The sequence below is a fragment of the Pristis pectinata genome, chromosome 11, assembly GCF_009764475.1.
Source record: "Pristis pectinata isolate sPriPec2 chromosome 11, sPriPec2.1.pri, whole genome shotgun sequence".
Classification (NCBI taxonomy): Eukaryota; Metazoa; Chordata; class Chondrichthyes; order Rhinopristiformes; family Pristidae; genus Pristis; species Pristis pectinata.
Genome location: NC_067415.1, coordinates 38,318,357 through 38,342,942, shown reverse-complemented (window position 1 = coordinate 38,342,942; position 24,586 = coordinate 38,318,357). Strand labels below are relative to the sequence as shown.

Here is a 24,586-nt window from a genome sequence, read left to right as displayed (position 1 = left end):
CAACAGAAAAATACTGGAGAAGCTTTATATAATCCTAGGCAGTGGCTGTGCCACTATTTCCTTCCTTGCTACCTCTTATCCACATAGCTCCTGGAGCTGACTCCCGACAGGGAACAAAACACACAATGGGAGGGTGGGAGAGTTCATGTCAATCGATTCACTCTCTCTCTTCCCTGCAAGCTGAGTAAAATATAAATACAGCACCATCTGGTGCATTATAGATGTAATTACAACTGAATTAATTAAGTTGTTACATTACGTGGAAAAGATTCGTACCAAGGAAATGTAGTTACGGTTATGAATGGAGGAATACTTGCTAGAGAAGGTTATTAATAAAGGATTAACATTTAGAATTATCACAAAATACTGTGCAATTGAGTGACAGGAAAGCAATAATTATAATAGGCAGTATAATATAGTGAGAAATCTATTACCTTCATTAACTTTAGAAGATATTTCAACAGTTGCTGGCACTAGGTGCATTACATAGTCCATTGCACATTGAGATTTATTGTTCCTTCCTGAGTTATTTCCAAGCGGCATCGATTCTGAACTGATTTGTACAACCCGACAGAGAACTGGGATTTCAATATCTCGAGTGATTTCAAATGCACATTCCACCTGGACTGATAACCATTTGCAGATTATCACATTATCTTTAACCAGGTGCAATCTTTCAATTGGGTTGGCATCCAATGAAAGATAGATTCACCCTGGGTAATAAATCTTGTTTAGGTAGATAAGGAAAAAGTCAGTACATTGATGAACAGATTACATTGTGCTTTCTTCACGGAAGATAAGACATTTCAAAACCCCTTTTGCATTTTAGGTCCATTCCTTTGTATTCATTTATTTGTTCATATAAGCAGAGAACTATTTATATCTTGTAAATTTTTGAAATACATACAGAGCAACTGACTGGAGAAACAAAGGACTGCAGATGCTGGAATCTAGATGAAAAAAACGATGATGCCGGAGGAACTCAGCAGGCCAGGCAGCATCCATGGAGAAAAGCAGGCGGTCAATGTTTCGGGTCAGGACCTTCTTCAGGACTCAAAAGGACCCAAGATAAGTGCTCCAGGTTGATGACCTTTCATCGGAACTAGAAAATGTTTGATAATGGCTTATGAATAATTCAATATGAAAAAATATACTTTGGGGAGGTGCAGCAGGATAATAGAGGGACAAATGCCAAGTTTAGACGAGGGCCCAATGTTTTGAAACCCAAAGCATAAAGAAATCTAGAAAATACCCCACATGTCAGGCATGTACACAGGTCTGTTCATAGTGATTACCCACCAGTGCAGAGAGCAGAGTCATATAGTTATACTGCACAGAAACAGGCCCTTTGGCCCAACCCATCCATGCCGACCAAGATATCTATCCTAGTTAGTCCCGTTTGCCTGTGTTTGGCCAATATCCCTCTAAATCTTTTCTACCCACGTACATTGTAATTGTACCCACATCCATCGTTTCCTCTGGCAGCTAATTCCATATCCTCACCACCCTCTGTGTGAACGCATTTCCCCTCAGGGTCCTTTTAAATCTTTCCCCTCTCATCTTTATTAGTCACATGTACATCGAAACACACAGTGAAATACATATTTTGCTTAGAGTGTTCTAGTTCCGATGAAAGGTCATCAACTTGGAACACTTATCTTGGGGTCCTTTTGATTCCTGAAGAAGGGTCCTGACCCAAAATGTTGACTGTCTGCTTTTCTCCACGGATGCTGCCTGGCCTGCTGTGTTCCTCCAGCATCATCGTGTTTTTCAGAGCAACTGACTGATGCCCAACCTGCTTTACAATGATTTTGTGTGTGAAACCATTTGAAGATATTTGTAAGCTATAGCTTTCATTATAACTAGCCAATTGCATGTGTCCTGTTGAGTTCCAAGTATACAAGCACACCATTTAAAAGCTGTTTCAGTATTACGTTTAAGGCAACAAAAATGAACAAGAGCTTGGGAAGCAATACTTTGTACACTTGAATTATCTACTATGTAGGTGGTGTAGCCTTGACCTGACACTTTTGTCAAAATATCCCAGCTCCTGCACCCATTTCCAGGTCATCCACACTGAGATGATCTAGGCTGCCAACTGCTCCAAGGAATGCTGTAGAGAAGTCCTCTGCTAGAAAGGCCTGGAAGAGTTAATAAGCACAATCGGAATACACATGTAACTGCGTCTCCACACTGCCAGTTATCAAACGGAGTTTTGAAGAGTGTGGGGGAAAAGTTGGATGGAGCTGGAAAACTGGTATGAGATTTGAAATGTCTGGTTGTCACAGAAGTCATGCAGGGAACTTATACTCGGACATCATTGGTATTATTGGAGTAACCAGCTAGCACCAACTACAGTTCAGGTTCCTGAGTGATGTCGGAACTGGAGTCGTCCAGGCCAGTGGGTGCCGGTTGCTTTCTTTAAAGGGAGTAAGAGATGACCATGAGTCTCTTGTACAAGAGTATTCAGTGACCTCCCTAAAGCTCCAGTGAACCGTAAATTGTGATTTCCTAATGTCTACTACAGTAGCCTGGAAGGAGGATCTGCAAATAAATTGTGATTTAGGCTATAACCAGTAAGGCAGTTCCAGCCCTCCGCTGTGGCTGCACTTGTCCCTACAGCACGCAACCTCTTCCACCCACCCAGGCCCCTCCACACAAATAACCCCCTTTGTAGTGCAATCTTCCAAGTTATTACTTCTCATTTAGGCACATATTTGAGAACTGAATCCTTACAGCCCCTGTGGCCTGGACTTCCTGCTCAGAGATCTTCATCCCTTTCACTTTCAATGGTTGCCTTATTTGTTGGGGTTTCTCCTGATTCTCTCTATCATGCTGCACTCCTAAGGTCATGGCCAACAAATTCCCATTCATAGGGTTTGGCTGAAGATTTCACACAAGACCCACTAGCCAAGATTAACACCTCTGCCCACTGAGCTAAATATGCAGACACTCCCCAGCAAACCTTTTTCTTAGTCCCAAACGGCAGGTTTCCTGTGTACGTAACATGGTGCATCAGCGGGATGGCCACAACCCATTTGGCAGTACTGGTGTCAAATCAACATTGTACAAGAATTGTTGTCACCTACTGTCTAATCTGCATACTTCTGGCTATTGCAAGTGTTCATGAGTTAGATGCTATTTGTGCATTAAACTGAGGGTTTATCAACTTCCAGACATTGAAAAAAGACGCACAATGGAGCCTTATTTTTGAGCCCATGTCTTTCCACCACTTATCTACCAACTCCATTTTCACTTTCCATATTTATCACGGTTGCAGTTTATTTTGGTAGGTAATTTTTGTCCAACACAGTTTTGAAAGAATGGAGAAATAAACAAGTAACATTTATAGTCTTCTTATAGACCATAACAATTTTTGCCTCATGTTTAATTAGACATGGGGTGGCTTATTTATTATACATATTTGCAGTTAATCCTTATGGATTACTGATGTTTTAGCAATAGGAGCAGACAATTTATTCTATAATTTTCTGGATGACAACCTCTTTACAAACATTGTTTCAGTTTATGCATGACTGGTGGATATCGAGAAGTGCAGAATTTTCAGTTCTTGAATAATCATAGTTTTATAAATCTTTCATCTAACAGCTATACCCTAGAGAAGTTTAAGATGATGGTGGTCTTACTGATCCTAGAAGGCTGTGATTATCTAGACTACTAAATCATTGCTTTGATATAACAGTATGCCTGAAACCTTTTGCAGCTCAAGAACTCAATGATTGTCTAGGTGTTGTGAGGAACACCCTGAACTTTGGGGATAATGTGGAAGAATTGCACTGCCTTGGTGAAGCAGCCAGCATAATCAAAGACCCCACCCACCTGGGTCATTCTCTCTTCTCTTCTCTTCCATCAGGTAGAAGATACAGGAGCTTGAGGGCACGTACCACCAGGCTCAAGGACAGCTTCTATCCCACTGTGATAAGAATATTGAATGATTCCCTTAGATGACGAGATGGACTCTGACCTCACGATCTACCTTGTTGTGACCTTGCACCTTATTGCACTGCACTTTCTCTGTAGCTGTGACACTTTACTCTGTACTGTTACTGTTTTTACCTGTACTACCTCAATGCACTCTGTATTAACTCAATGTAACTGCACTGTGTAATGAATTGACCTGTATGATTGGTATGCAAGACAAGTTTTTCACTGTACCTCGGTATAAGTGCCAATAATAAATCAAAACCAATACCAATACCATTGCATTTCATGGTAAAAGTGAGAAAATCCTGGCAATCAAAGAATTAGTGATTGGCTGATATGCATCCAATGCTCTGCAGATAGGCTGATGTTACAGCAGCTTGGAGCAACCTGAAGGCAGATACCTTAAGAAGAGTAGGCTTCCATTAGATAGCTCTTTGCAGTCTTCCATAATCAAATGAAATGGATTTTTAATAGATAACATGAATGATTAGCATAACTTTAAAATCTTTAATAAAAGTGGTCTTTATGCTATCAGGTATGAGGCCTTGAAATTAAGTTGTGGGGTTTAAATATAGCTAGATTATATGAGGTAATGACTGATTTATTTTAAATGGTTTAGGTAAAATAACACAGCAGTACTGTTACATGTACCTATCTGTGCTGATCTCAGATGCTATTATTCTAAAACTATAAATCATTAACTAGATAAACCAGTTTATCATCAATGGATGGGGGACCACTGTAGGAGGATGTTATGATCACTACCTATTACTCAGACTCTTTTATTTTCTTTATTCCTCAGCTAACAAGCCTCCTTCAAAATACTGTACGCACGCTTACCTTCTCCCATTCCCTTTGACAACAGAAGCACATAATTCCACAGTTTATGAGACTGCAATCAGTAAGTAAATACAACTTATTACACAGAATTGTAGCAATTTCTTTGGAAATTACAGGACAATGATAATGTAACTGATTATAAGAGATTCAGGGATTTGGCTTTTTGAAATCACAAAATAACTTTTGTTTATGCTTATTTACATCAGGTTAAAAAGAGAGATTACAATGATGAAATCATTCCTGGGTATTTTATATTTTTCATGGATTGATTTTATTGGTTTTGTGCCAATGTTGGCACTAACAGCAGCCAACCTCACTTCTACATTTTTTTAGCACTATCATCACCCACCATCAACATCCTGGGGGACACCATAAGCCAGAAATTTGTTTTAACCAGCCTCATAGATACGATGGCTACAGTAACAGGCAGAGACTGGGTATTTTGAGCCAAGTGACTCGTTCTCCCCAAAGCCCTTCTACAACCTACAAGGCATTCATTAAAAATATGATAGTGTAGCGACTCACCGTCCGAGCAAGCGAACCGACTTGGCTGTCGGGTCGCGTGTTGTCGGAGCGGCGAGGCCCAAGATGGGCTGGGCCTTCATCTTCCCGAGCGACGGAGAGAACTCACGCATGGGAAAAGTTTGATGACGTAGCGCATACATCATTTCCGTTTTCGGTGGGCGGGAACTGTTCCTCTTAAAAGGCCCACGCAAGGTGGGAAAATAAATCAGTTTTTGTTCTGCAGCCCACCGACTAGTGTCTTGCTTTCGCATCGCGGTAGCAGCCGCTACATTGGTGACCCCAACTGTCCAAACAGATTTTGGACCCGCACAATGGATGACAATGCAGCAGCCTACGCAGTGGCACTTGAGCTGCCCACCTTTTGGACGCTTTGGCCCAGCCTCTGGTTCGACCAGGCTGAAGCACAATTCCAACTTCGGCAGATCACCTCCGACTCCACAAAGTACTACCACGTGGTCAGCTGTCTGGACCAGGAGACAGCCGCCAGGTCGGAGACTTCATCCAGTCTCCTCCTCCGGAGGATAAGTACCTGGCTTTCAAAGACCTTCTTATTCGGAACTTCGGCCTCTCCCGTTGCGAGCGCGCTGCCCGCCTGCTTCATCTCGACAGCCTGGGGGACAAATCCCTATCGGCCCTAATGAACGAGATGCTGGCCTTGGCTGAGGGACACAAGCCTTGCCTAATGTTCGCACAGGCCTTCCTCGAATAACTACCCAATGACATTCACCTGCTGTTGGCCGATGCCGATTTCAGCAACCCACATGAGGTAGATGCCCAGGCAGATGTCCTGTGGAAGGCCAAAAGCTAGAGCAGGTCGTCCGTCTGCCAAATCGCCAGGCCGCGAGCCCAACGCCTACCTAAACCAGTACCAGCAGCCGAGCGACCACACCCCAGAAACACAGACGACAACACTGGCGACCAGCTGTGTTTCTACCATCAGAGGTGGGGCGCGGAGGCCTGTCAATGCCGCCCACCCTGCAAGTTTCAGGGAGATGCCAGAGCCAGCTGTCGCTGATGGCTATGACAGCTGGCCGCCAACACAGCCTACTATTCATTCGGGACAAGCAGTCCGGGCGTCGTTTTCTCGTCGATACTGGAGCAGAAGTCAGTATTTTGCCCCCGACTGGCCGTGACACTCATAACAGGCAACAAGGTCCTGTACTCAGTGCCGCAAATGGCACAACGATACGGACTTTCAGTACCCGTACACTTCAATTACAATTCGGTGACAGCCGTTTTACCTGGAACTTTACCCTTGCCGCCGTCGCCCGGCCACTCCTCGGAGCCGATTTCCTTTGGGCCCAAAGCCTGTTAGTCGACCTGCGAGGGAAGCGGCTAGTGCACTCCAGTACTTTCCAAACCTACCCCCTGGGAGAAGCCAGACTACCAGCCCCACGCCTGGACTCCATTTCCCTGTCTGGCAACGAGTTCACTAAGCTCCTAGCTAAGTTCCCATTGGTTTTGGCACCTCATTTACAAATTCGATGTCCAAACACGGGGTGCAGCACCACATAATTACCACAAGGCCACCCCTTCATGCCTGAGCACGACGACTACCTCCAGACAAGCTCCGCCTGGCAAAGGAAGAGTTCCGCCGCATGGAGGAGCTGGGGATAGTTCGCAGGCCTCCCCCCTGCACATGGTCCCCAAAGCCACCGGCAGGTGGAAGCCCTGCGGCGACTACTGCAGGCTGAATGACGTCACCACCCCGGACCGCTACCCCATCCCTCACATCCAGGACTTCGCGGTGAACCTACACGAGGCCCACATCTTCTCCAAGGTGGACCTCGTCCGGGGATACCACCAAAGCCCGGTGCACCCTGACGACGTCCCCAAAACTGCGCTTATCACTCCATTCAGCCTCTTCAAATTCCTTCGAATGCCGTTCGGCCTTAAGAACGCCGTGCAGACTTTCCAGCGGCTGATGGACGCAGTAGGCCGAGACCTGGACTTCGTGTTCATTTACTTGACATACTAATCGCCAGCCGTGACCACCAAGAACACCTTTCCCACCTCCGCCAACTGTACTCCCGTCTCCGTGATTTCGGCCTCACTATCAACCCGGCCAAGTGCCAATTCGGACTTGACTCTATCGATTTCCTCGGCCACAGAATCACCAGCGAAGGAGCAACACTGCTACCTGCCAAGGTAGATGCTATCTGCCATTTTGCCCGTCCAACACGGTCAAAGGCCTGCAGGAATTCCTGGGGATGGTCAACTTTTACCATCGGTTCATCCCTGCAGCAGCCCATATCCTGTGCCCTTTGTTCTCGCCGATGTCTGGCAAGGGCAAGGACATCGCCTGGAACAACGAGGCTGCGGCTGCCTTCGTTAAGGCCAAGGACGCCCTGGTAGACGCCGCGATGCCGGTACAACCTAGGACAGACGTCCCAACCGCCCTCACAGTGGACGCATCCAACACTGCGGTTGGTGGAGTACTGGAACAACTAATCAAAGGCCGTTGGCAACCCTTGGCATTTTTCAGCAGGCACCTTAGACCACCCGAACTGAAATACAGCGCTTTTGATCAGGAACTTCTAGCGCTGTACCTGGTGGTTCAGCATTTCTGGTACTTTTTAGAAGGCAGGCCTTTCACCGCTTTCACTGACCATAAGCCCTTGTCCTTCGCCTTCTCCAAGATCTCCGATCCCTGGTCAGCTTGTCAGCAGTGACAGTTGTCCTACATTTCCAAATTCACAACGGATATTCAACATGTCTCCGGAAAGGACAATGTTGTTGCTGAGGCGCTTTCCAGACTGACCATCCACAGCCTGTCCCTGGGTGTGGACTACACAGCCCTGGCTGACGCACAGCAAGTCGACGATGAGCTGCCCAGCTACAGAACCGCAATCTCGGGCCTGCAGCTCCAAGATTTCTTAGTCGGTCCAGGTCAGCAGACCCTCCTTTGCGACATCGCAACAGGTCAACCCCGCCCTATAGTTCCGGCAGCCTGGCGAAAACGCGTTTTTGACTCGGTACACGGGTTGGCGCACCCGTCCATCAGATCAACTGTTCGACTGGTCGCCAGCAAGTTCATCTGGCATGGCCTGCTCAAACAGGTCAGTGAGTGGGCCAGGACTTGTCCGCACTGCCAGACATCAAAAATCCAACGATACACCAAGGTCCCACCACAACAGTTCGAGCCTACCCGTAGAAGGTTCGACCACATCCACGTTGACCTCGTTGGTCCTCTGCCAGTTTCAAGAGGAGCCCGGTACCTCCTTACCATCATGGACCGGTTCATGAGGTGGCCAGAGGCAACCCCTCTATCCGACATCACGACTGATTCCTGCGCCCAGGCGCTGCTCACAGCTTGGATCCCACGTTTTGGTGTTCTGGCCCACATCACTTTAGACAGGGGCACCCAGTTTACCTCCAGCCTCTGGTCTGCATTAGCGAACATGCTAGGGACGCAGCTGCACACCACCATGGCCTACCACCCTCAATCAAACGGGTTGGTGGAACGTTTCCATCGCCATCTGAAATCAGCCCTGATGGTCCGCCTGAAAGGTCCTAACTAGGTCGACGAACTGCCTTGGGTCCTGCTCGGCATACTCACTGCCCCCAAGGAAGATCTCCACGCTCCGTCAGCTGAACTCGTGTATGGTGCGCCCCTGGTCGTCACAGGGGATTTCATATCCGCCCTTCAGGACCAAGAGGAACAACCCACGGCAGTCCTGGAAAGACTGTGCGAGAGGCTCGGCAGCTTGGCACCAATTCCCACTTCGCGGCATGGTCAAGCCCTGTCCTGTGAGCCCAAGGAACTATGAGACTGTAAGTTCGTTTTCGTTCGCAGGGGCACACCCTGGGCACCGTTGCAACGACCATATGAGGGGCCGTTCCGGGTCATCAGGAATAATGGGTCCACCTTTATTTTGGACATTGGGGGCAAGGAAGAGGTCTTCACGACAGACCGCCTCAAACCGGCCCATTTAGATCTACAACAACCGGTTGAGGTCTCAACACTGCGACGCAGAGGCCGACCTCCTAAGCAACGGCTAGCACAGCCCGCGAACCTTGGGGACCGTATCGCTGGTTCTGGGGGTGGGTTGTGTAGCGACTCACCGTCCGAGCAAGCGAACCGGCTCGGTGGTCGGGTCGCGCGTCGTCGGAGCAACGAGGCCCAAGATGGCATTGGGCCTTCGTCTTCCCTGAGTGATGGGCAGAACCCACGCGCGGGAAAAGTTTGATGATGTAGCGCATACGTCATTTCCGTTTTTGGTGGGCAGGAACCGTGCCTCTTAAAAGGCCCGCGCAAGGCGGGAAAATAAATCAGTTTTTGTTCTGCAGCCCACCGACTAGTGTCTTGCTTTCACATCACAGTAGCAGCCGCTACAATAGAGTATTTTTCATTTTCCAAGTGTAGCTTCAACAACAGTCAAGAAAATCTCAGCCTAAAGTCGACAACCAAATCACTATGACCAGAATAAAAGATGCTTCAAACAGGATTTCACTTACAATTATACAACATAAGCTTTAATAAATATAACACAAAGCACGTTAAATATTTATTACATGTTCCTTGGCAAATGGGGAGTATTTCATGTTAATTCAGATATAACAGGAACAGGCAATATAATTCCAATATTGTCTATGATCTACCAGCAAGGTTTTACAAGTCCCACTGGTGTGTAATTGGAGATTGCACCAAAAGAAATTTCACCTTATGTTTCCCTCATAAATGATCTTCTCCAGCTTATTGTCATTTTACCATGACAACAGCACCTCAGTAGACTATAGGTTGTATAGGTTTCCATCCTTTACAGCTGGTTGAAATCTTACATAGTTCTTTCCAGCTAGAACCAAGTCTGGCATATTGACTCCTCTTCAGTCAGGCAAAGATAAAATCCAGGAAACTTAACAATTCTGGCATAAAGAATTACATCTAACTGACACCCCTTTCACCATCTAAACACTCATTCCCTCCACCATCAGTGCAACGTAACTGTATTGTGTACCATCTACAAGAAGCACTTCACCTACTTGCCAAGGCTTGTTTGGTAGCATCTTCATAAGCTGCCACATGATAGGCTAACGGCAGTAGGCGCATGGCAATTCTAGAAGCTGCAGATCCACATCCAAACCACACATAATCATGGATTAGGATTAGATCAAAGTTCTTAATTGTTTCAGGGTCTAACTGCTATGGGAATTCCTTCAATGCCTGGAGCTCCCTATCACTTTCTCAAGAACAATTAGGGAATGGCTGTAATGGCTGTAAATGTAGAACTTTCCAGAAATACTCACGTCCCTTAAATGAAGAAAGGAAAAGAGGTACTTTGTAGCTGTCATTGAAACTTAAAAATAGATTATATCTATGAGATCACCCCAAGATGTTTCAAACTTACCATGGGCTGATTTTATTTGGTTCAATGTCAATATATTGCTAACAACTCTCATTGTAGGCTTAGGTGTTTGACATATGCAGCCTTTCACATTTCTTTTTATGCATAAAAGCATTATTATATGCCAATTAAGAAGCAATATGGCCAGATTTATATTTTGCAGTACTGTCGGATAAGCTCGTAACTGAACTCTATAACCAAGTGTTTAGGTGTTTTGTCAAAATGCATTAGTTTTCACTTCTTGCTTCAGTTTACAAAGTTTACAGGTGATAAATTGCTGCAGATAATACTGTTTAAATAAGTCTAATGTCAAAATGTGTGTGATTGAATGACATTCGGAGAGAAATTTGTCATTGGTGTCCACAACTGTGTGGAAATATCTGCCACAGACTGTTGGAATTGATTATATAGAAGTGAGTCCAACTGGCAGTTGATACTCATGCGCGTGTTTAGTACCTGCACCCAATGTTGAATTTTTAACATGCTTCCCCTTTATCCTTGAGACTATTTTTATCTTTCCCCATCAGCAAGTCAAAAGTAATTAATGTGATGGAAAATTCTCAGGTTGTATGGATGAGTGCAAATCCAAACAATTTGACTACATCCATAGAGTCATAACATGGAATCAGGCCTTTCAGCCCATCTCATTCATGCTGACCAACTTGCCTCCCTGAGCTAGTACCATTTGCCTGCGTTTGGCCCAAACCTACCCTATCCATATATTTATATTTCTTTTAAACATTGTAATTGTACCAGCCTCTACCACTTACTCTGGCAGCTTGTTCCATATACTCACCACCCTCTGTGTGAAAAAATTGCCCCTTAGGTCCCCTTTTTAAATCTTTGCCCTCTCACCTTAATCCAGGAGAATCCAGCCCATTGAATCAACATCTTATCCACTATTTTACATAACAACTTCTTCTACCATTGGTGCATCGTAATGCAATGTGACTAAGTCAAAATCTTGAAATTCCCTACCTGACACCCCTGTTAGTGAAACATTACTATACAAAATGTCATGTTCAAGAAGATGGCTTATATCACCTTCTGAAGCACAGTTAGGAATGAGCAATAAATGCAGGTCTTACCAGCGACAGCAATATCCTGCAAATGACTGGAAACAAAAACATGGCAACAGCAGAAAGGAGAAACATTCCTGTCGATATTGATGACTTTTTGAAAATATTCTTCATTATTTGAGTTTCAATAAGAAGAGAAATGTATTTGCCAATGTCTGCACTAAACAAATAAGCAATGAGAATATCTACACAGATCCCTCATTTAGAACATAGCTGACTAAAGAAACAATGTTGACCTTTTCATTAGTTTAACTAATGCACATGTTGTTTGTGCTTTTAGTTTACCGTGGTTTCTGGTCTGTATTCATGATGTTGGGTGTCATTGCTGCCATAGTAGGAGGCTTCATCATCATCTGTGCTGCTCCATTTTCCAATTATAATCTCTACAAAGCAGGTGGCGGACTATTTCTATCCGCTGGTAAGTGGAATATTTATCTTTTGTAAATATTTTACAGGACTTGGCTACTTCATGTGTATTACATAATAAACACTCACTCAGCTCCAAGTTTAACAATGAGTAGTGTGACATGGATTTCAGTGCAATGATATTAGATCCCCTTAGATAATGGCTTACTGTTACTTTTACATTTCTGTATTCAAACTGCATCAATACATTCATCTACATTAAAATGGTATGTACTTCTTGCTTCCATATTTTGAATAAGTATTTAGAATAAACTAACTGTGCAGTGGCACAGACAGTGGAGCTACTGACTGGAGGTCCAGCAACCTGTGTTCAGTCCTAACCTCCGGTTCTGTCAGTGTGGAGTCTGCAAGTTCTCCCTATGACCATGTGGGTTTCCTCTGGATGCTCTGGTTTCCTCCAACATCCCAAAAATATGAAGGTTGATATGTTAATTAGTCACTGAAAATTGCCCCTGAGTGTGTAGGTGATTAATAGAATCAGTACTTGATAAGAATCTGGAAGAACAAAATAGGATTAGTGTACAATTAGTGTAAATGGGAGCTTAATGGTCAGTATGGACTTGGTGGGCTGAAGGCCCTGAATCCAACTTTGTTACAGTCACATTTACAGTTTTTAGCTTGTAGTGGTGAACAGTCACTGTAAACCTGAGGAATGGAGCATGGAGTTTGTGCCTGGAGCAGGCAAAATCATGGGCTGCGTGACTATGCCCTTTAAAGGAATTCCAGCTGCATTCTCTATCAGATGTATTGGATTGGTGTTATTTGGAAGAGCATCTAAAAGAAGCAAATATTGAGGCTTCCCTTTGTTCTTTTCTTATTATGTAAATTGATTTATCATAATTTATGTATTATACCAGTACCTAATAGCCATGCATATATATTAGTTAATTATATCAATCAATTGGCGCAGCTTTCAATTTAGTAAGCCATTTTTTTCCATAAGAACATTCATATGTATGCATAAACATTAAGGACATAAAATGGGCGGACAAGCCAGTGACAAACAGTTAACTGCAAAAATGATAATTGGGAATTTCAGAAGGACATCAGCAAGTCAGAAGGTTGAGCAATACAATTCAGATGGAAATTAATGTGAAGAAAAGCAAGGTGATGTTTCTGGGGGGTGGAGCGGTGAGAGTGGCAAGGGAACGGTTCATTAAGTGCTAAAGCTTTTACAGACTAAAAGAGCAGTGAGTCTTAGGAATTCAAACACAAGTCTTCAAAGGTTGAAGGATGTTGACTAACCATGAATAAAATGGGAATTATGGGAACACAATCAGAGAGCCAATGTTAAAAATTTCTAAAGCAGCCATGCTGGGTTGAGAAATATTATTGTATACAATTTAGGCAAGATATGTTAGAAAGGACTTCAAGGCTTAGGAGAATTACAAATGAGGGTCAACAAGATGATAAGAGGAAAAGACTTCAGTTAGGATGAAAAACTAGTGAGGAGCTCTAACAATAATGTTCAAATCCTGGGGTGTTTTTAAAAGGTAAATTAAGAAAAGCTATAACCCAAGGCAACCAATCAGTGGGGCAACATTTTGTTTTAAAAGAACATGGAAATGTCTACTAGAAAGAGTGGTGGAGTAGATTCCACCCTAGCTTTATGATGATGCTGTGGGAGTTCAATCACCCTCTGCACCCGTATCTATCCTTTGTTCATTGGTTTACTTGAATATGAGATGGTATATGCATTGGGAGATGCAGCATTGAGATACAACCATAATTGCATTGAGCAGTGGAGCAGGCTCAAAGGACTGAATGGCTTACTCTTGCTCTATTTTCAATGTTTCTATGCAGAGAAATGAAAATAGGGATGAAGTCCCTAGAAATACATTTATAATACCATTCCACTTCTTTAACTCTAAAACTGAAAGGTAATTGTATTCCTTTTTAGAAATGAGGGTAGATTTTCTGAATGCCTAGTCCCAGAATGGAGACTTATCCATTGAGAGTGCACACCTGGAAACTGCAGGCATTGCTCACTGTCAAGAAAATAAAAGAATAAGGATTTAGATGGTGAGGTCTGTGATTTCCTTACAGGCAATTGTTATAGGTGTGTCTCATTTAAAGTGTGCATTTATTCCTCTTCCCTATTTGTTCTGAGGTGGTTCTATATAGCTGTGTAGTTTGGTTGGATGCTACTGATGCTTCTCTGGAGCTAACCATTTTGTTGCATGGGACTAGTTTCACACATAGTAGATTTGATAAAAGAATGGCATGTTTTCCTTTCTTTTAGTTATTAATAGACCAGTTCATCTTTTATGACAATCCATCAATTTTATGATCGCTTTATAGAATTTAATCCCAACAAGTGCAAACTGATGCATTTTGGAAGGTCAAATAAGGGTAGAACATACACAGTAAATGGTAGTCTCTAGAGAGTGTTGATGAACTTTGGGGTACAAGTCCATAGATCCCTGAAAGTAGCATCACAGGTAGATAGGGTGGTGAAGAAGGCATATGGGATAATTGACATTATCAGTTGTGACATAGGATATAGGAGCAGGGATATCATGTTACGGCTTTATAAAACATTGGTTAGACCACATGTGGAGTATTGTGGGCAGGTCTGATTGCCACACTATAGGAAGGATGTGATTGCTCTGGAAAGAGTACAGAGGAGATTCACCATTGTGTTGCATGGATTGAAACATTTCAGTCGTAAGGATAGATTGGATAGGCTGGAACTGTTTTCCCCTGGAGCAGAGGAGGCTGTGAGGTGGCCTGATGAGGGAATTGATAGGGTAGATAGTAACAATATTTTTCTCATGGTAGGATGTTAAAACAAGAGGGCATAGGTATAAGGTGAGAAGTATAGGGAGGTTTAGGGAGAATATGAGGGGGATTTTTTTCACACAGAGTGTTTGGAATCTGGAACTTGCTGCTTAAGGAGGTGGTAGAGACAGGTACTCTTAAAAATGTTCAATAAGCATCCAAACAAGTATTTGAATCACTGAGGCATAGAAATCCATGGACCAAATGAGGGTAAATGAGAGCAGGATGGCAAGGAGATGGTGGGTCGAAGGGCCTGTTTCTTTGCCGTACAACTCTATGACTCAATGATACTTTTATGCCAGATTTTGATTCTTAATTGTTTTTAAACTCTATGAAATTCTCAGCTGCCTTCATAGAATTTGAACCAGTGTTCTCTGGTTCTATAGATCAGACTTACAGTACTTTGGCAGATAAGTTACTAGATTCTTTAGTTTTGGCACTTTGGCAATAAGCGTTTCAGTTCAATCTCTCCAGCTCTATGAATTGATAAACCAGGGCCATATATGTGAGACAATGTACATTGCTATAGTATCTCTTGAATAGGATCAAGTCCTTCAGCTTTAAACTAGGATATTTTAGGACTGTAAAATTCACACATATAAAACAGATTTCAATAGCAAACACTTCCAAACTGATAAAAGAATAAAGATATGTAATCATATAGCATCTTTCTTGATTTTAGGATTTCTCAAAATAGCATAGGGCCAATTAAGTATTTCTGCAGTGTAGGCACAGCTAGATGCAAATGCAACACTCCCACAAACTCCAATGTAATAATAACCAGTTAATTTGTTTTTGGTGATATCCATTGAGGGATACATATATTGACCAAGATACTAGGGATAGCTTTCAATGTTTTTCAAAATGGTGCCGTAGGATCTTTTACAACCATACACTTGAGCAGACAGGACCTCAGTTGAATATCTGTCTGCAAATCCCAACACCTCAGCACCTCCACAGTACCCCACTTGAGTGTTTGCCCAGATCCCTGTGTAAAAATCTGTGGCATGGAATTATAAACGACAGACTTCTGATGCAGTCTGAGTATTGCCTTCTTACTTTAATAGAAACTCCAACCTTTTACAAGAAATAGCTTGGCAACATTCCAGCTACATCTTGTCAAACTCCCATGCTCAATTTAGATCAAAATGTAACAGCTGCTCCAACATGTTGCTGAATGAACAAGGACTCTTCAAATTGTGCTGGCACTGAAATGTATTTTGAGAAAATTCAGTACATTCCACAACAATTTCATGGAGATGATGCAGAAATAATCAGTTAATGTCAATCTAATAAACTGAGCTAAAATGCCAAAACATCTTGACTTTGAGGAAAAAAGTGTGACTGCTACTGAAATTTGCCAGTGCTCTTTACTTTTCATACCATGTGGTCTAATTGTAAAAATTCAAACGAGATCTGAGCTCTGCCTCTAGATAGAATACTAAAGTTTCTGCACCTTAAATGAGAGGAGAAAAATAATAGCAGTTGCAGGATAAACATGGTGATGTTCCTCTCAATGTGGCAGATATGTTCAGTTCCAAGAAAAAAAAGGAGTAAACAGCAGGGTCTGTGAAAACGAGGGCTAATTTTAATCTAAACTTGTTCAGTGGAAAATTAACACAATCAGATTAACATTCACTTTATACGTTACCACATCTTACTCCCCATATGGGAGGTGCACTAAAAGGACAGGAGTGACTAATGTTTTAATTGTCTGTGCAGCTGAGTAGTTTAGTACACCATGGAGAGTGCATAAACATTTAACTATATCCCCCTTGCTTGGTGAGAACGGTCAGGGGAGGACTTAAAGTTAGGTCCTCTTGCAAGTCTGAGGCTGCAATGTGCCATCTGGTGACTTCTCACTACCGTCATTGATTTTGAAGTTAGCTGGGGTTCCTTCTTCACACAGACAAGTCAAATCTGGGTTTAAAGTTCATGATGTCAAAACATTAAGCAGACCTCTATGGGTTTGTCACCTGATTCCTGAATTATGCTCTCTTGCCTGCCTCCCATTTGCTCTTGAAAATTGGGGCATCAGTGTAGTAACTCATGTTGGATATAGACTGATCAGGGGTTCCATTCCCTGCACGATATTAATGACTCAGCAACTGGCATTTGCATAACAGCTTAAATGTAACTAAATATCCCAAGCTGTTTCACAAAAATGGTAGCAAGAAAATGTGGCACTGAATGTTTTAAGAAAAATTAGTTTAACGAAAGAAATGTTTTATAAGAAGAGATACCAAGATTGTGAGTGTGTTCAATCTTGTCAACCACTGATGGTAGTTAGGAAGAATGAGCCGGGATGAAATATCTTTGTTATTGTCACACTGGATAGAATTAGTAATGTTGCTAAGAGCTATTCTGGTCATGTGGTGGGTGGAAACCTGACCAGCGAATGAGATCTGGAAGAGAAGGTTGCTATTATGGACATAAATTCAGCAGGATTCAACATGTTCAGAGAATTTGGAGAGGAATAGGAGGCTGGAGAACTGGTGATAGTTGGCAAAGATGGAGCAGTCGAAGGTTGTTTTTTTAAGAGATGGAAGATGATGCCAGCTTTGCAAAAGAAGGGGAAAATACCTGAAGAGGAAGAACTTTTACTGATATTTGCTAAATTGCAGGGAAAGAAGAGAAATTGGGGCAGTCAATAGTCGAATGGGATTGGGTCCATGGAAGCCACAATGTAGATGTGATGTCCAAGATGAGCTCAGAAAATACATAAGTGGAGATTGGAGAGAATTAGAGGAAAACCCATGTTCACAGCAATGGCTAAAGAGATCCTTAGAAGTTAGACCAATGGGTCAGGGGATGGAAAGGAAGTGGCAGAAGCAGCTGATTTATTCTTATGATACATTGTTGGCGGTGAGGGTGAAGTAGAGAAAATGCTTAAGAAGATGGTTTGCAGTAGACACAGGTAGCCTTATGTACATGAGTGATCGTAGACTACTGGCCAGTATTAACAGATAAAACTTGGATCTAATACTATTTTGTGTGGTGCAGCTAAACCTGCCAATGAATGACAGTTCTAAGAACTTCTGGTTTTATTTTCGCTGTTTCAAGCTAACATTGTTATTTAGTCTAATTGAAAAATCTGCCTTGGCATGAGTTACCTAAAAATGCTTTGCTAGTTAAAATATTTTGAGAGGGAAAGCATGAGCAACTGCCAAATAATGGTTACACAAGAGTGGCCTGGAGTAGTGAAGCTGCTAATTTATAAAGGACGGTCATGTTTGATAAAACTGAGAGAACATTTTGTACTGATGACTGAAGCAGGTTCCAGGTGATTACTCTTGATATTATTTATGTGACCTTGCAGAAAAATATGTAATAAAATCACTCACGAGAGTCTGTTAGCTAAAGCTGAAACTCATGGAAATGAACTCCAGTCTATCTAGGAAACCGGCTGAGTGGTGGAAAGTAGAATATAGGAGTAATGGGCTGATGCTCAGATTGGCAACATGTGACTTGTGGTGTCACCATATTTGTAACTTTGCTTTAAGTAGCCAATGGCTGCATGCAGCATGACCTAGACAACATTCAGGCATGGTCTAATACACAAGCATGGACTGACATACACACCACACTAGTGTTAGGTGATGATCATCTCTAACAAGACAAGAGCCTAACTACCTTTGCCTGAGGAGCAATGACATTATTCTCATCAAATCCCCCCATTTAGACTGGACCAACAATTAGATACTGTGGCTACAAGAGCAGGATAGAGGTGGAGTATCCTGTTGCAAGTGACATTTCAAAGCCTTTTGCTATCTATAAAATATAAATTGGTAGGTTAATTAGGTACTGGTAAGTTGCCCCTGACTGTAGATAAATGGAGGAAGGGAAAAAGAAGTTGCAGAGTGACAGGGAAAAAGAGAAGGGAATGGGACTGTTGGGATTGCTCTGCTGGGTCTTGGCATGGATCTTATGGGGCTGAATGGCCTCCCTTTGTACTGTAATGTCAATTGTGGACAAGTCAGCCTGGTGATAGAATACTTTCTACTTGCCAGGCTGAATGCAGTTCCAACAATTATCAAGAGGCTCAACATCATCCAGGATGAAATAATCAGCTTGATATGCACCCCATTCACCAATGTTAAACATTCACTCCTGTTATCACCAGATCACCATGTTCAGTGCATAAACCATAAATTGGGTTGCCAATGATGCAAAGATAAGCAGCACTGTAATCAACTGGAAAATTAAATTCTAAGGAGAGATTAGAAGCTTAAGTGAGTGGGCAAAATTCTGGCAAATAGATTTAAATGCAAATGCAAGCCACCAACTGTGGACCCAAAATATGAGTCATTATGTCATACAGCGTGGAAACAGACCACTTGGACCACCACATCCACATCGACATGTAGGCACCTATCTATATTTATCCCATCTTCCAACCATAGCCCTCTAAGCTGAGGCAATTCAAGTGCTTGCCTAGATACTTCTTAAATGCAGGCTCTTGACCCAAAACAGCGACAATTCCTTTTCCTCCCACTGATGTTGCTTGACTCACTGAGTTCCTCCAGTAATTTGTTTATTGCTCCAGATTCAAGCATCTGGAGTCTTTTGTGTCTCTACTTCTTAACTGCTGTCATTATCTCAGTTTCCACCATCCTCTCATTCAGTGTATTCCAGATATTCATCACCCTCTGGTTAAAAAATGTCCCCCTCGGATCCCCTCTAAATCTCTTTCCCCTTACCCTAAATCTATGTCCTCCAGTTTTGTTCACCTCAGATATGGGAAAAAGTTTCCTGCAGTCTACTCTGTCTTTATCCCTCCTGATTTTATATACCTCAATCATGTCCCCTTTTAATGTCCTCTACTCTCACATCTCCAGCCTTGCATCATAACTGAAGCCTCCATCCCAGGCAACATCCTGGTGAATCAAGCTCTGCACCCTCTCCAGCATTATCAACATCCTTCCTACCGTGTGGGTGACCAAGAACTGCATGCAATACTCCAGCTGAGTTCTGACCAATGTTTTATAAAATTGAAGCATAACCTCCCTGCTCTTGTATTCAGTGCCCTGACAAATGAAAGACAGTATCCCACAATCCGTCTTAACTACATTATCTGACCTGTGCTGCCACATTCAAGGATCTTTGGACTTGTACACCAAGATCCCTCTGTTCCTCAGTACTCCCTAGGAACAGACCTTACCATTCATGCTGACTGCCCTAGCCTCATTAGTACTCCTAAAATGTATTGCCTTACATTTATCAGGATTAAACTGCCATTTGCCATCTACCATTTCTCAGCCCATTTTGCCAATACTGATATCACACTGTCGTCTAAGACTACCTTCAACACTATCAACAACTCTATCAATCTCCATCAATGGTCAAAGAAGATACCTTCTCAAGGTTGAAAGCTGGAAACTATGGAAGCCCAAGGAGATATAAGGCTCTATATATGTCAAGCACTAAAATAGCACGGATAGGTAAAGAAGACAGTTTCCTCCCACATTCCAAAGATATGCAGATTGGTGGGTTAATTGACCATTTTAAAATGCCCCTAGTGGGTAGTTGAGTGGGTGCGAGTGGCTAGAGGAAGTTGATGAGAATGTGGGAAGAATAAAAAAATGGGATTAATATAGGATTAGTGTAAATAGGTGGTTGATGGTCAGTGCAGATTTGATGGGCCGAAGGGCCTGTTTCTATGCTGTGTGTTTCTATGACTCTATAGAATAATTAAAATGGCTAATAATCTGGTTATTGGAAAAGTATAAGAAGAAGTAATAAAATTCAATGCAATTATTTACATTAACTGAGAATGCAGACAGTCCCCAGGTTGTGAGAACTGTCTGTAACCCGAACTGTCCGTAAGGTGGAACTGAACAAAGACAGTGTGTGGGAGAGGATCAGAGAAACAGCTGTGACGGGAGAGCGAGCAGGCACGGGAAGAGTGGCCGTCAGCCGGCCTCACTGACCTGGTGAGTGAATGAATGAGTCGCTCAGCATTCCCAGCTCTACTTGGCTCAACCCAGCCCCCGATTGTTGCAGCTTGGAGGGGTTGGGGAAGGGGTGGGGAGAGGAGGTGCACAGAAGTGCTCTGTTACCACCCAGTAGAAGATGCCTGCAGCACCGCAGCAGCCAACAAATCCATCCCCATCCATCCCACCAGTCTCCCTAATGCTCATTTGTATGTACAAAGGCGGCCATAAGTTATAGGTGTTTCTAATTGGTAATTGGTTCATTATTGTCACATGAACCGTGAAAAACATTGTTCTGCATGCTATCCATACAGATCATTCCAAACCATCAGTACATCGAAGTAGTACAAGGGAAAAGCAATAACAGAATGCAGAATATAATGTTACAGTTACAGAGAAAGTGCCAAGCAGGCGGACAATAAAGTGCAAGGGTCACAACAACATAGATTGTGAGATCAAGAGTTCACCTTCCTTGTACAAGAGGTTTGTTCAAGAGCCTTATAGCAGGCGGGATAGAAGCTGTCCTTAAGCCTGGAGGTGTGTATTTTCAAGCTTTTTTGTATCTTCTGCCCAACAGAGAGGGCGGAGAAGAGAGAATGATCAGGGCGGAAGGGGTGTTTGATTATGTTGGCTCCTTCACTGAGGCAGCGATAAGTGTAGACAGAGTCCTACATGTGTACTCTGCCCCACTCCTGACGCAGGCTGTATGGAAGTGGAGCTGTGTGACCAGGCAGCAAGGAGAGACTGAAATTGGCCAAACATTTCTGTGAGGGATGTTGGAGGAGGAGTGGTGTTGGGGAGGGGGTGTGGGGGGAATGCTGGCCTTGTAGATTAGAATTTTACTATAATAAGCACTTATCTCCTGCAGCCACCTGTTCCTGTCACTGTTGAGTTACTGGGGTTTGCATGGTTTCCCTTGAAAACAAACAAACACACACACACACACACACACACACACACACACACACACACACACACACACACACACACCACACACACACACACACACACAGCACTGCTGTATCAGACCTGTACATAACAGTTGGGTCACATTTCATGACTCTTAATTTTAAATCCCCCACGTGACGCTTTTATATAGAGTTTATGTAGAGTTCAGATAAAGTCCTACTGGATACCTGTTCACATCTTTTATAAATACCATCATCTCTTGTGAGTTATTTTATGAGTTTCCTATTGTTTTTTATTGCTTTGAATAGCTCACTGAATGTGTAAATGTATGTAAAATGCCTCTATTGCTTGAACCCATCAATGTTATTGGTGGTGAAGAGGGTAGGCTCTGCTTTGCACTGTGAAGATTTAATGATTCTTTGCCTTACTTTTAACCAACCTCTGCTGAAGAAAAGCTGATTTGAAGAGTTTAGGGAATAGTAATAAAACCAGTTTTTAACTATTATTTCCCTTCTTCATATCCATGCCTTTTTCTGATGATACCTCCCAGTCAGCCACCAACCTCCCATCAGCCATCAATTTCACAAGAACATAAGAAAATAGGAGCAGGAATAGGCCAACAGGCCTCTCAAGCCTGGTCCCTCCATTTAATATGATCCAGTTGATCAATGCTGGCCTCAACTCCTCTTCTGTCCCCCATTGCTCTCAATTCCTCGATCTTTCAAATATTTATCAATCTGCATCTTAAGTATTTCTCTTAATCTGGCCTCTACCACCCTTGGGGACAGAGAATTCCGGAGATTCACTTCTGAGAGGAGAAACTTCTATGCACCTCAGTTCATTCAAATCAGACACAGGCCTCTTTTTTTTTCAAAGTGCCACTCACCAATCACTCCTGTACTGACTGACCTATATTAGCCCCATTCAGGCAGCCCCTTGAATTTAGAATCTTTATCCTTGTTTTCTATCCGTCATTGCCCTTCCCTACCTATGCAACTTCCTCCAGCTCTACGCTCTCTGAGATATCTGCATTCTTCTAAACTTGCCGGTTGTGTTTCCTGATTTTCCAACATCCTATTGCTTGTGGATGTGAATAAGCCCTACATTCTGGATTCACCATTTAAATTTTCCTATCTCTAGAACCTACTATTCTTTTAAAACACCTTCAAATCCTGTGTCTCTGACAAAGTTTTGTATACCTTGATCCAAATATATGGAAATTTAAATTCTATGTAAATTATATGTAAAGCAATTTGTCTATGTAAATTTTGAAACACAATAATTCTAAATTGTTGGAAAGTATCCCAAGTGACCTCCAGCTCCAGACTTTGACCTGCGGCTCTCCCAAAATACAGATCTAATGTGGGCAAATGAGATTGGTGTAGATGGGCAGAATGGTTAGCTAGGACATGGTGGGCCAAAAGGCCCATTTCTGTGCCGTACAACTCTATGACTCTAAATGCATATCCAAATTAAGAAATGATAATGAAGTTTCATTGTCATATTCATATCCTGGGGATTTCTGGACTTTACCCAACACACCCCTACTTTCTCCCTTATGTTTCTCTTAAAAACAGCAGCAAAAATGTCATGTTGCATGTTTCTCTCAATTTTATCCTGTATTCAAACTCCTTTTATATTTGTTTCTTCCCAGAGCAAAACATTGAGCTGGGCTAAAATATACCTTATGCAACTAAATTTAGTTAGAATCTGCAGCTCTCCTGGCTGTCAGAGAATGAAGAGCAATCAATTACTCCAAGCTGATGGTGGTAATGGGATAGAGTGAACTTAGAGAAAATAGTATTTAAAAAAGTGACATTGAAAGCAAATAATTTAAAAAGAAATTAATTTATTTTCTTTTCCTTCCAGGTATTTTATTCACAATACTGGTCATTATGTACGTTATCTGGATTGAAACTGTCATTGATATTCAAGAATACATTCAGAAACAGAGAACGCAGCTCTGTTTTGATTTTGACCTCAGCATTCAGTATGGATGGTCTTTCATACTTGCACCCCATTGGATATTCTTCTCCTTACTGGCAGGCTTACTGTTCCTTCTTGCTGGCCACACCATTCAAATTCAATATGATTAAAAGACAACTTTTGTGCATTAAAAATTAGAAATCAATGCTCTTAATACAAAAAGAGTTTGCCAAATGTTCACATTAGAACAGAAAATTAATTTGTCTGTATCTTCAAACAGCATTCTGGTGATTTTCTTCACATGGTGTACCATGAACAATCTTTTGACTTGTTAACCATTTAGATGTAGGTGCAAAAATGAAATTGCTGAAAAATTAAAAATAATCTCAAACCAACTATTTTAAAGCCTTGCAGTGTTAGTTTGAAAAAATAATAATCCCATCTTATATAATAGTTAAAGAGATAGTGTTGTTTGCTTGGTAGGTTATAATTGATTGATGGCTGTACAATAAGGAATTCATTTTCTCTTGATTTCTCCAAAGGCAAATATTAAGAGACAGCTGAATGCAATACTTGCAATGGTTTAAATAATTAGCAATCTTGGCATAATCTTTGGGTTGCTGATATTACTTTCAATGTATATGATACCAACAACGGTGTTGATTTCCACACTAAAACCAGTTATCCATTGGAGATGATATTCACCAGTTACTGTAGATTTATGACAAAGGGAATTCATTTGTGAACTAATCTAAAAGTTCCACTTCAGCTCATAATTGACTGATGGGAAAATGAAATATAGTGGGTTGTTTTGCAAATTTTGATCATTTAATGTTTGTATATTTCTGTTCAGGTGTCACCCACACATACAACTCAA

General features: G+C 42.3%; 1 protein-coding gene across 1 annotated transcript in view; it reads left to right on the top strand.

Annotated features, from left to right (window-relative positions):
• LOC127575786 (transmembrane protein 182-like) overlaps positions 1 to 23,879 on the top strand; it is a 33,041-nt gene extending 9,162 nt beyond the window's left edge. The window contains 3 exon segments of the mRNA XM_052025882.1: positions 4,748 to 4,846; positions 12,015 to 12,152; positions 23,653 to 23,879. Coding sequence (XP_051881842.1) covers positions 4,748 to 4,846; positions 12,015 to 12,152; positions 23,653 to 23,879 — 464 coding nt within the window.
• The last annotated feature ends 707 nt before the right edge of the window (positions 23,880 to 24,586 follow it).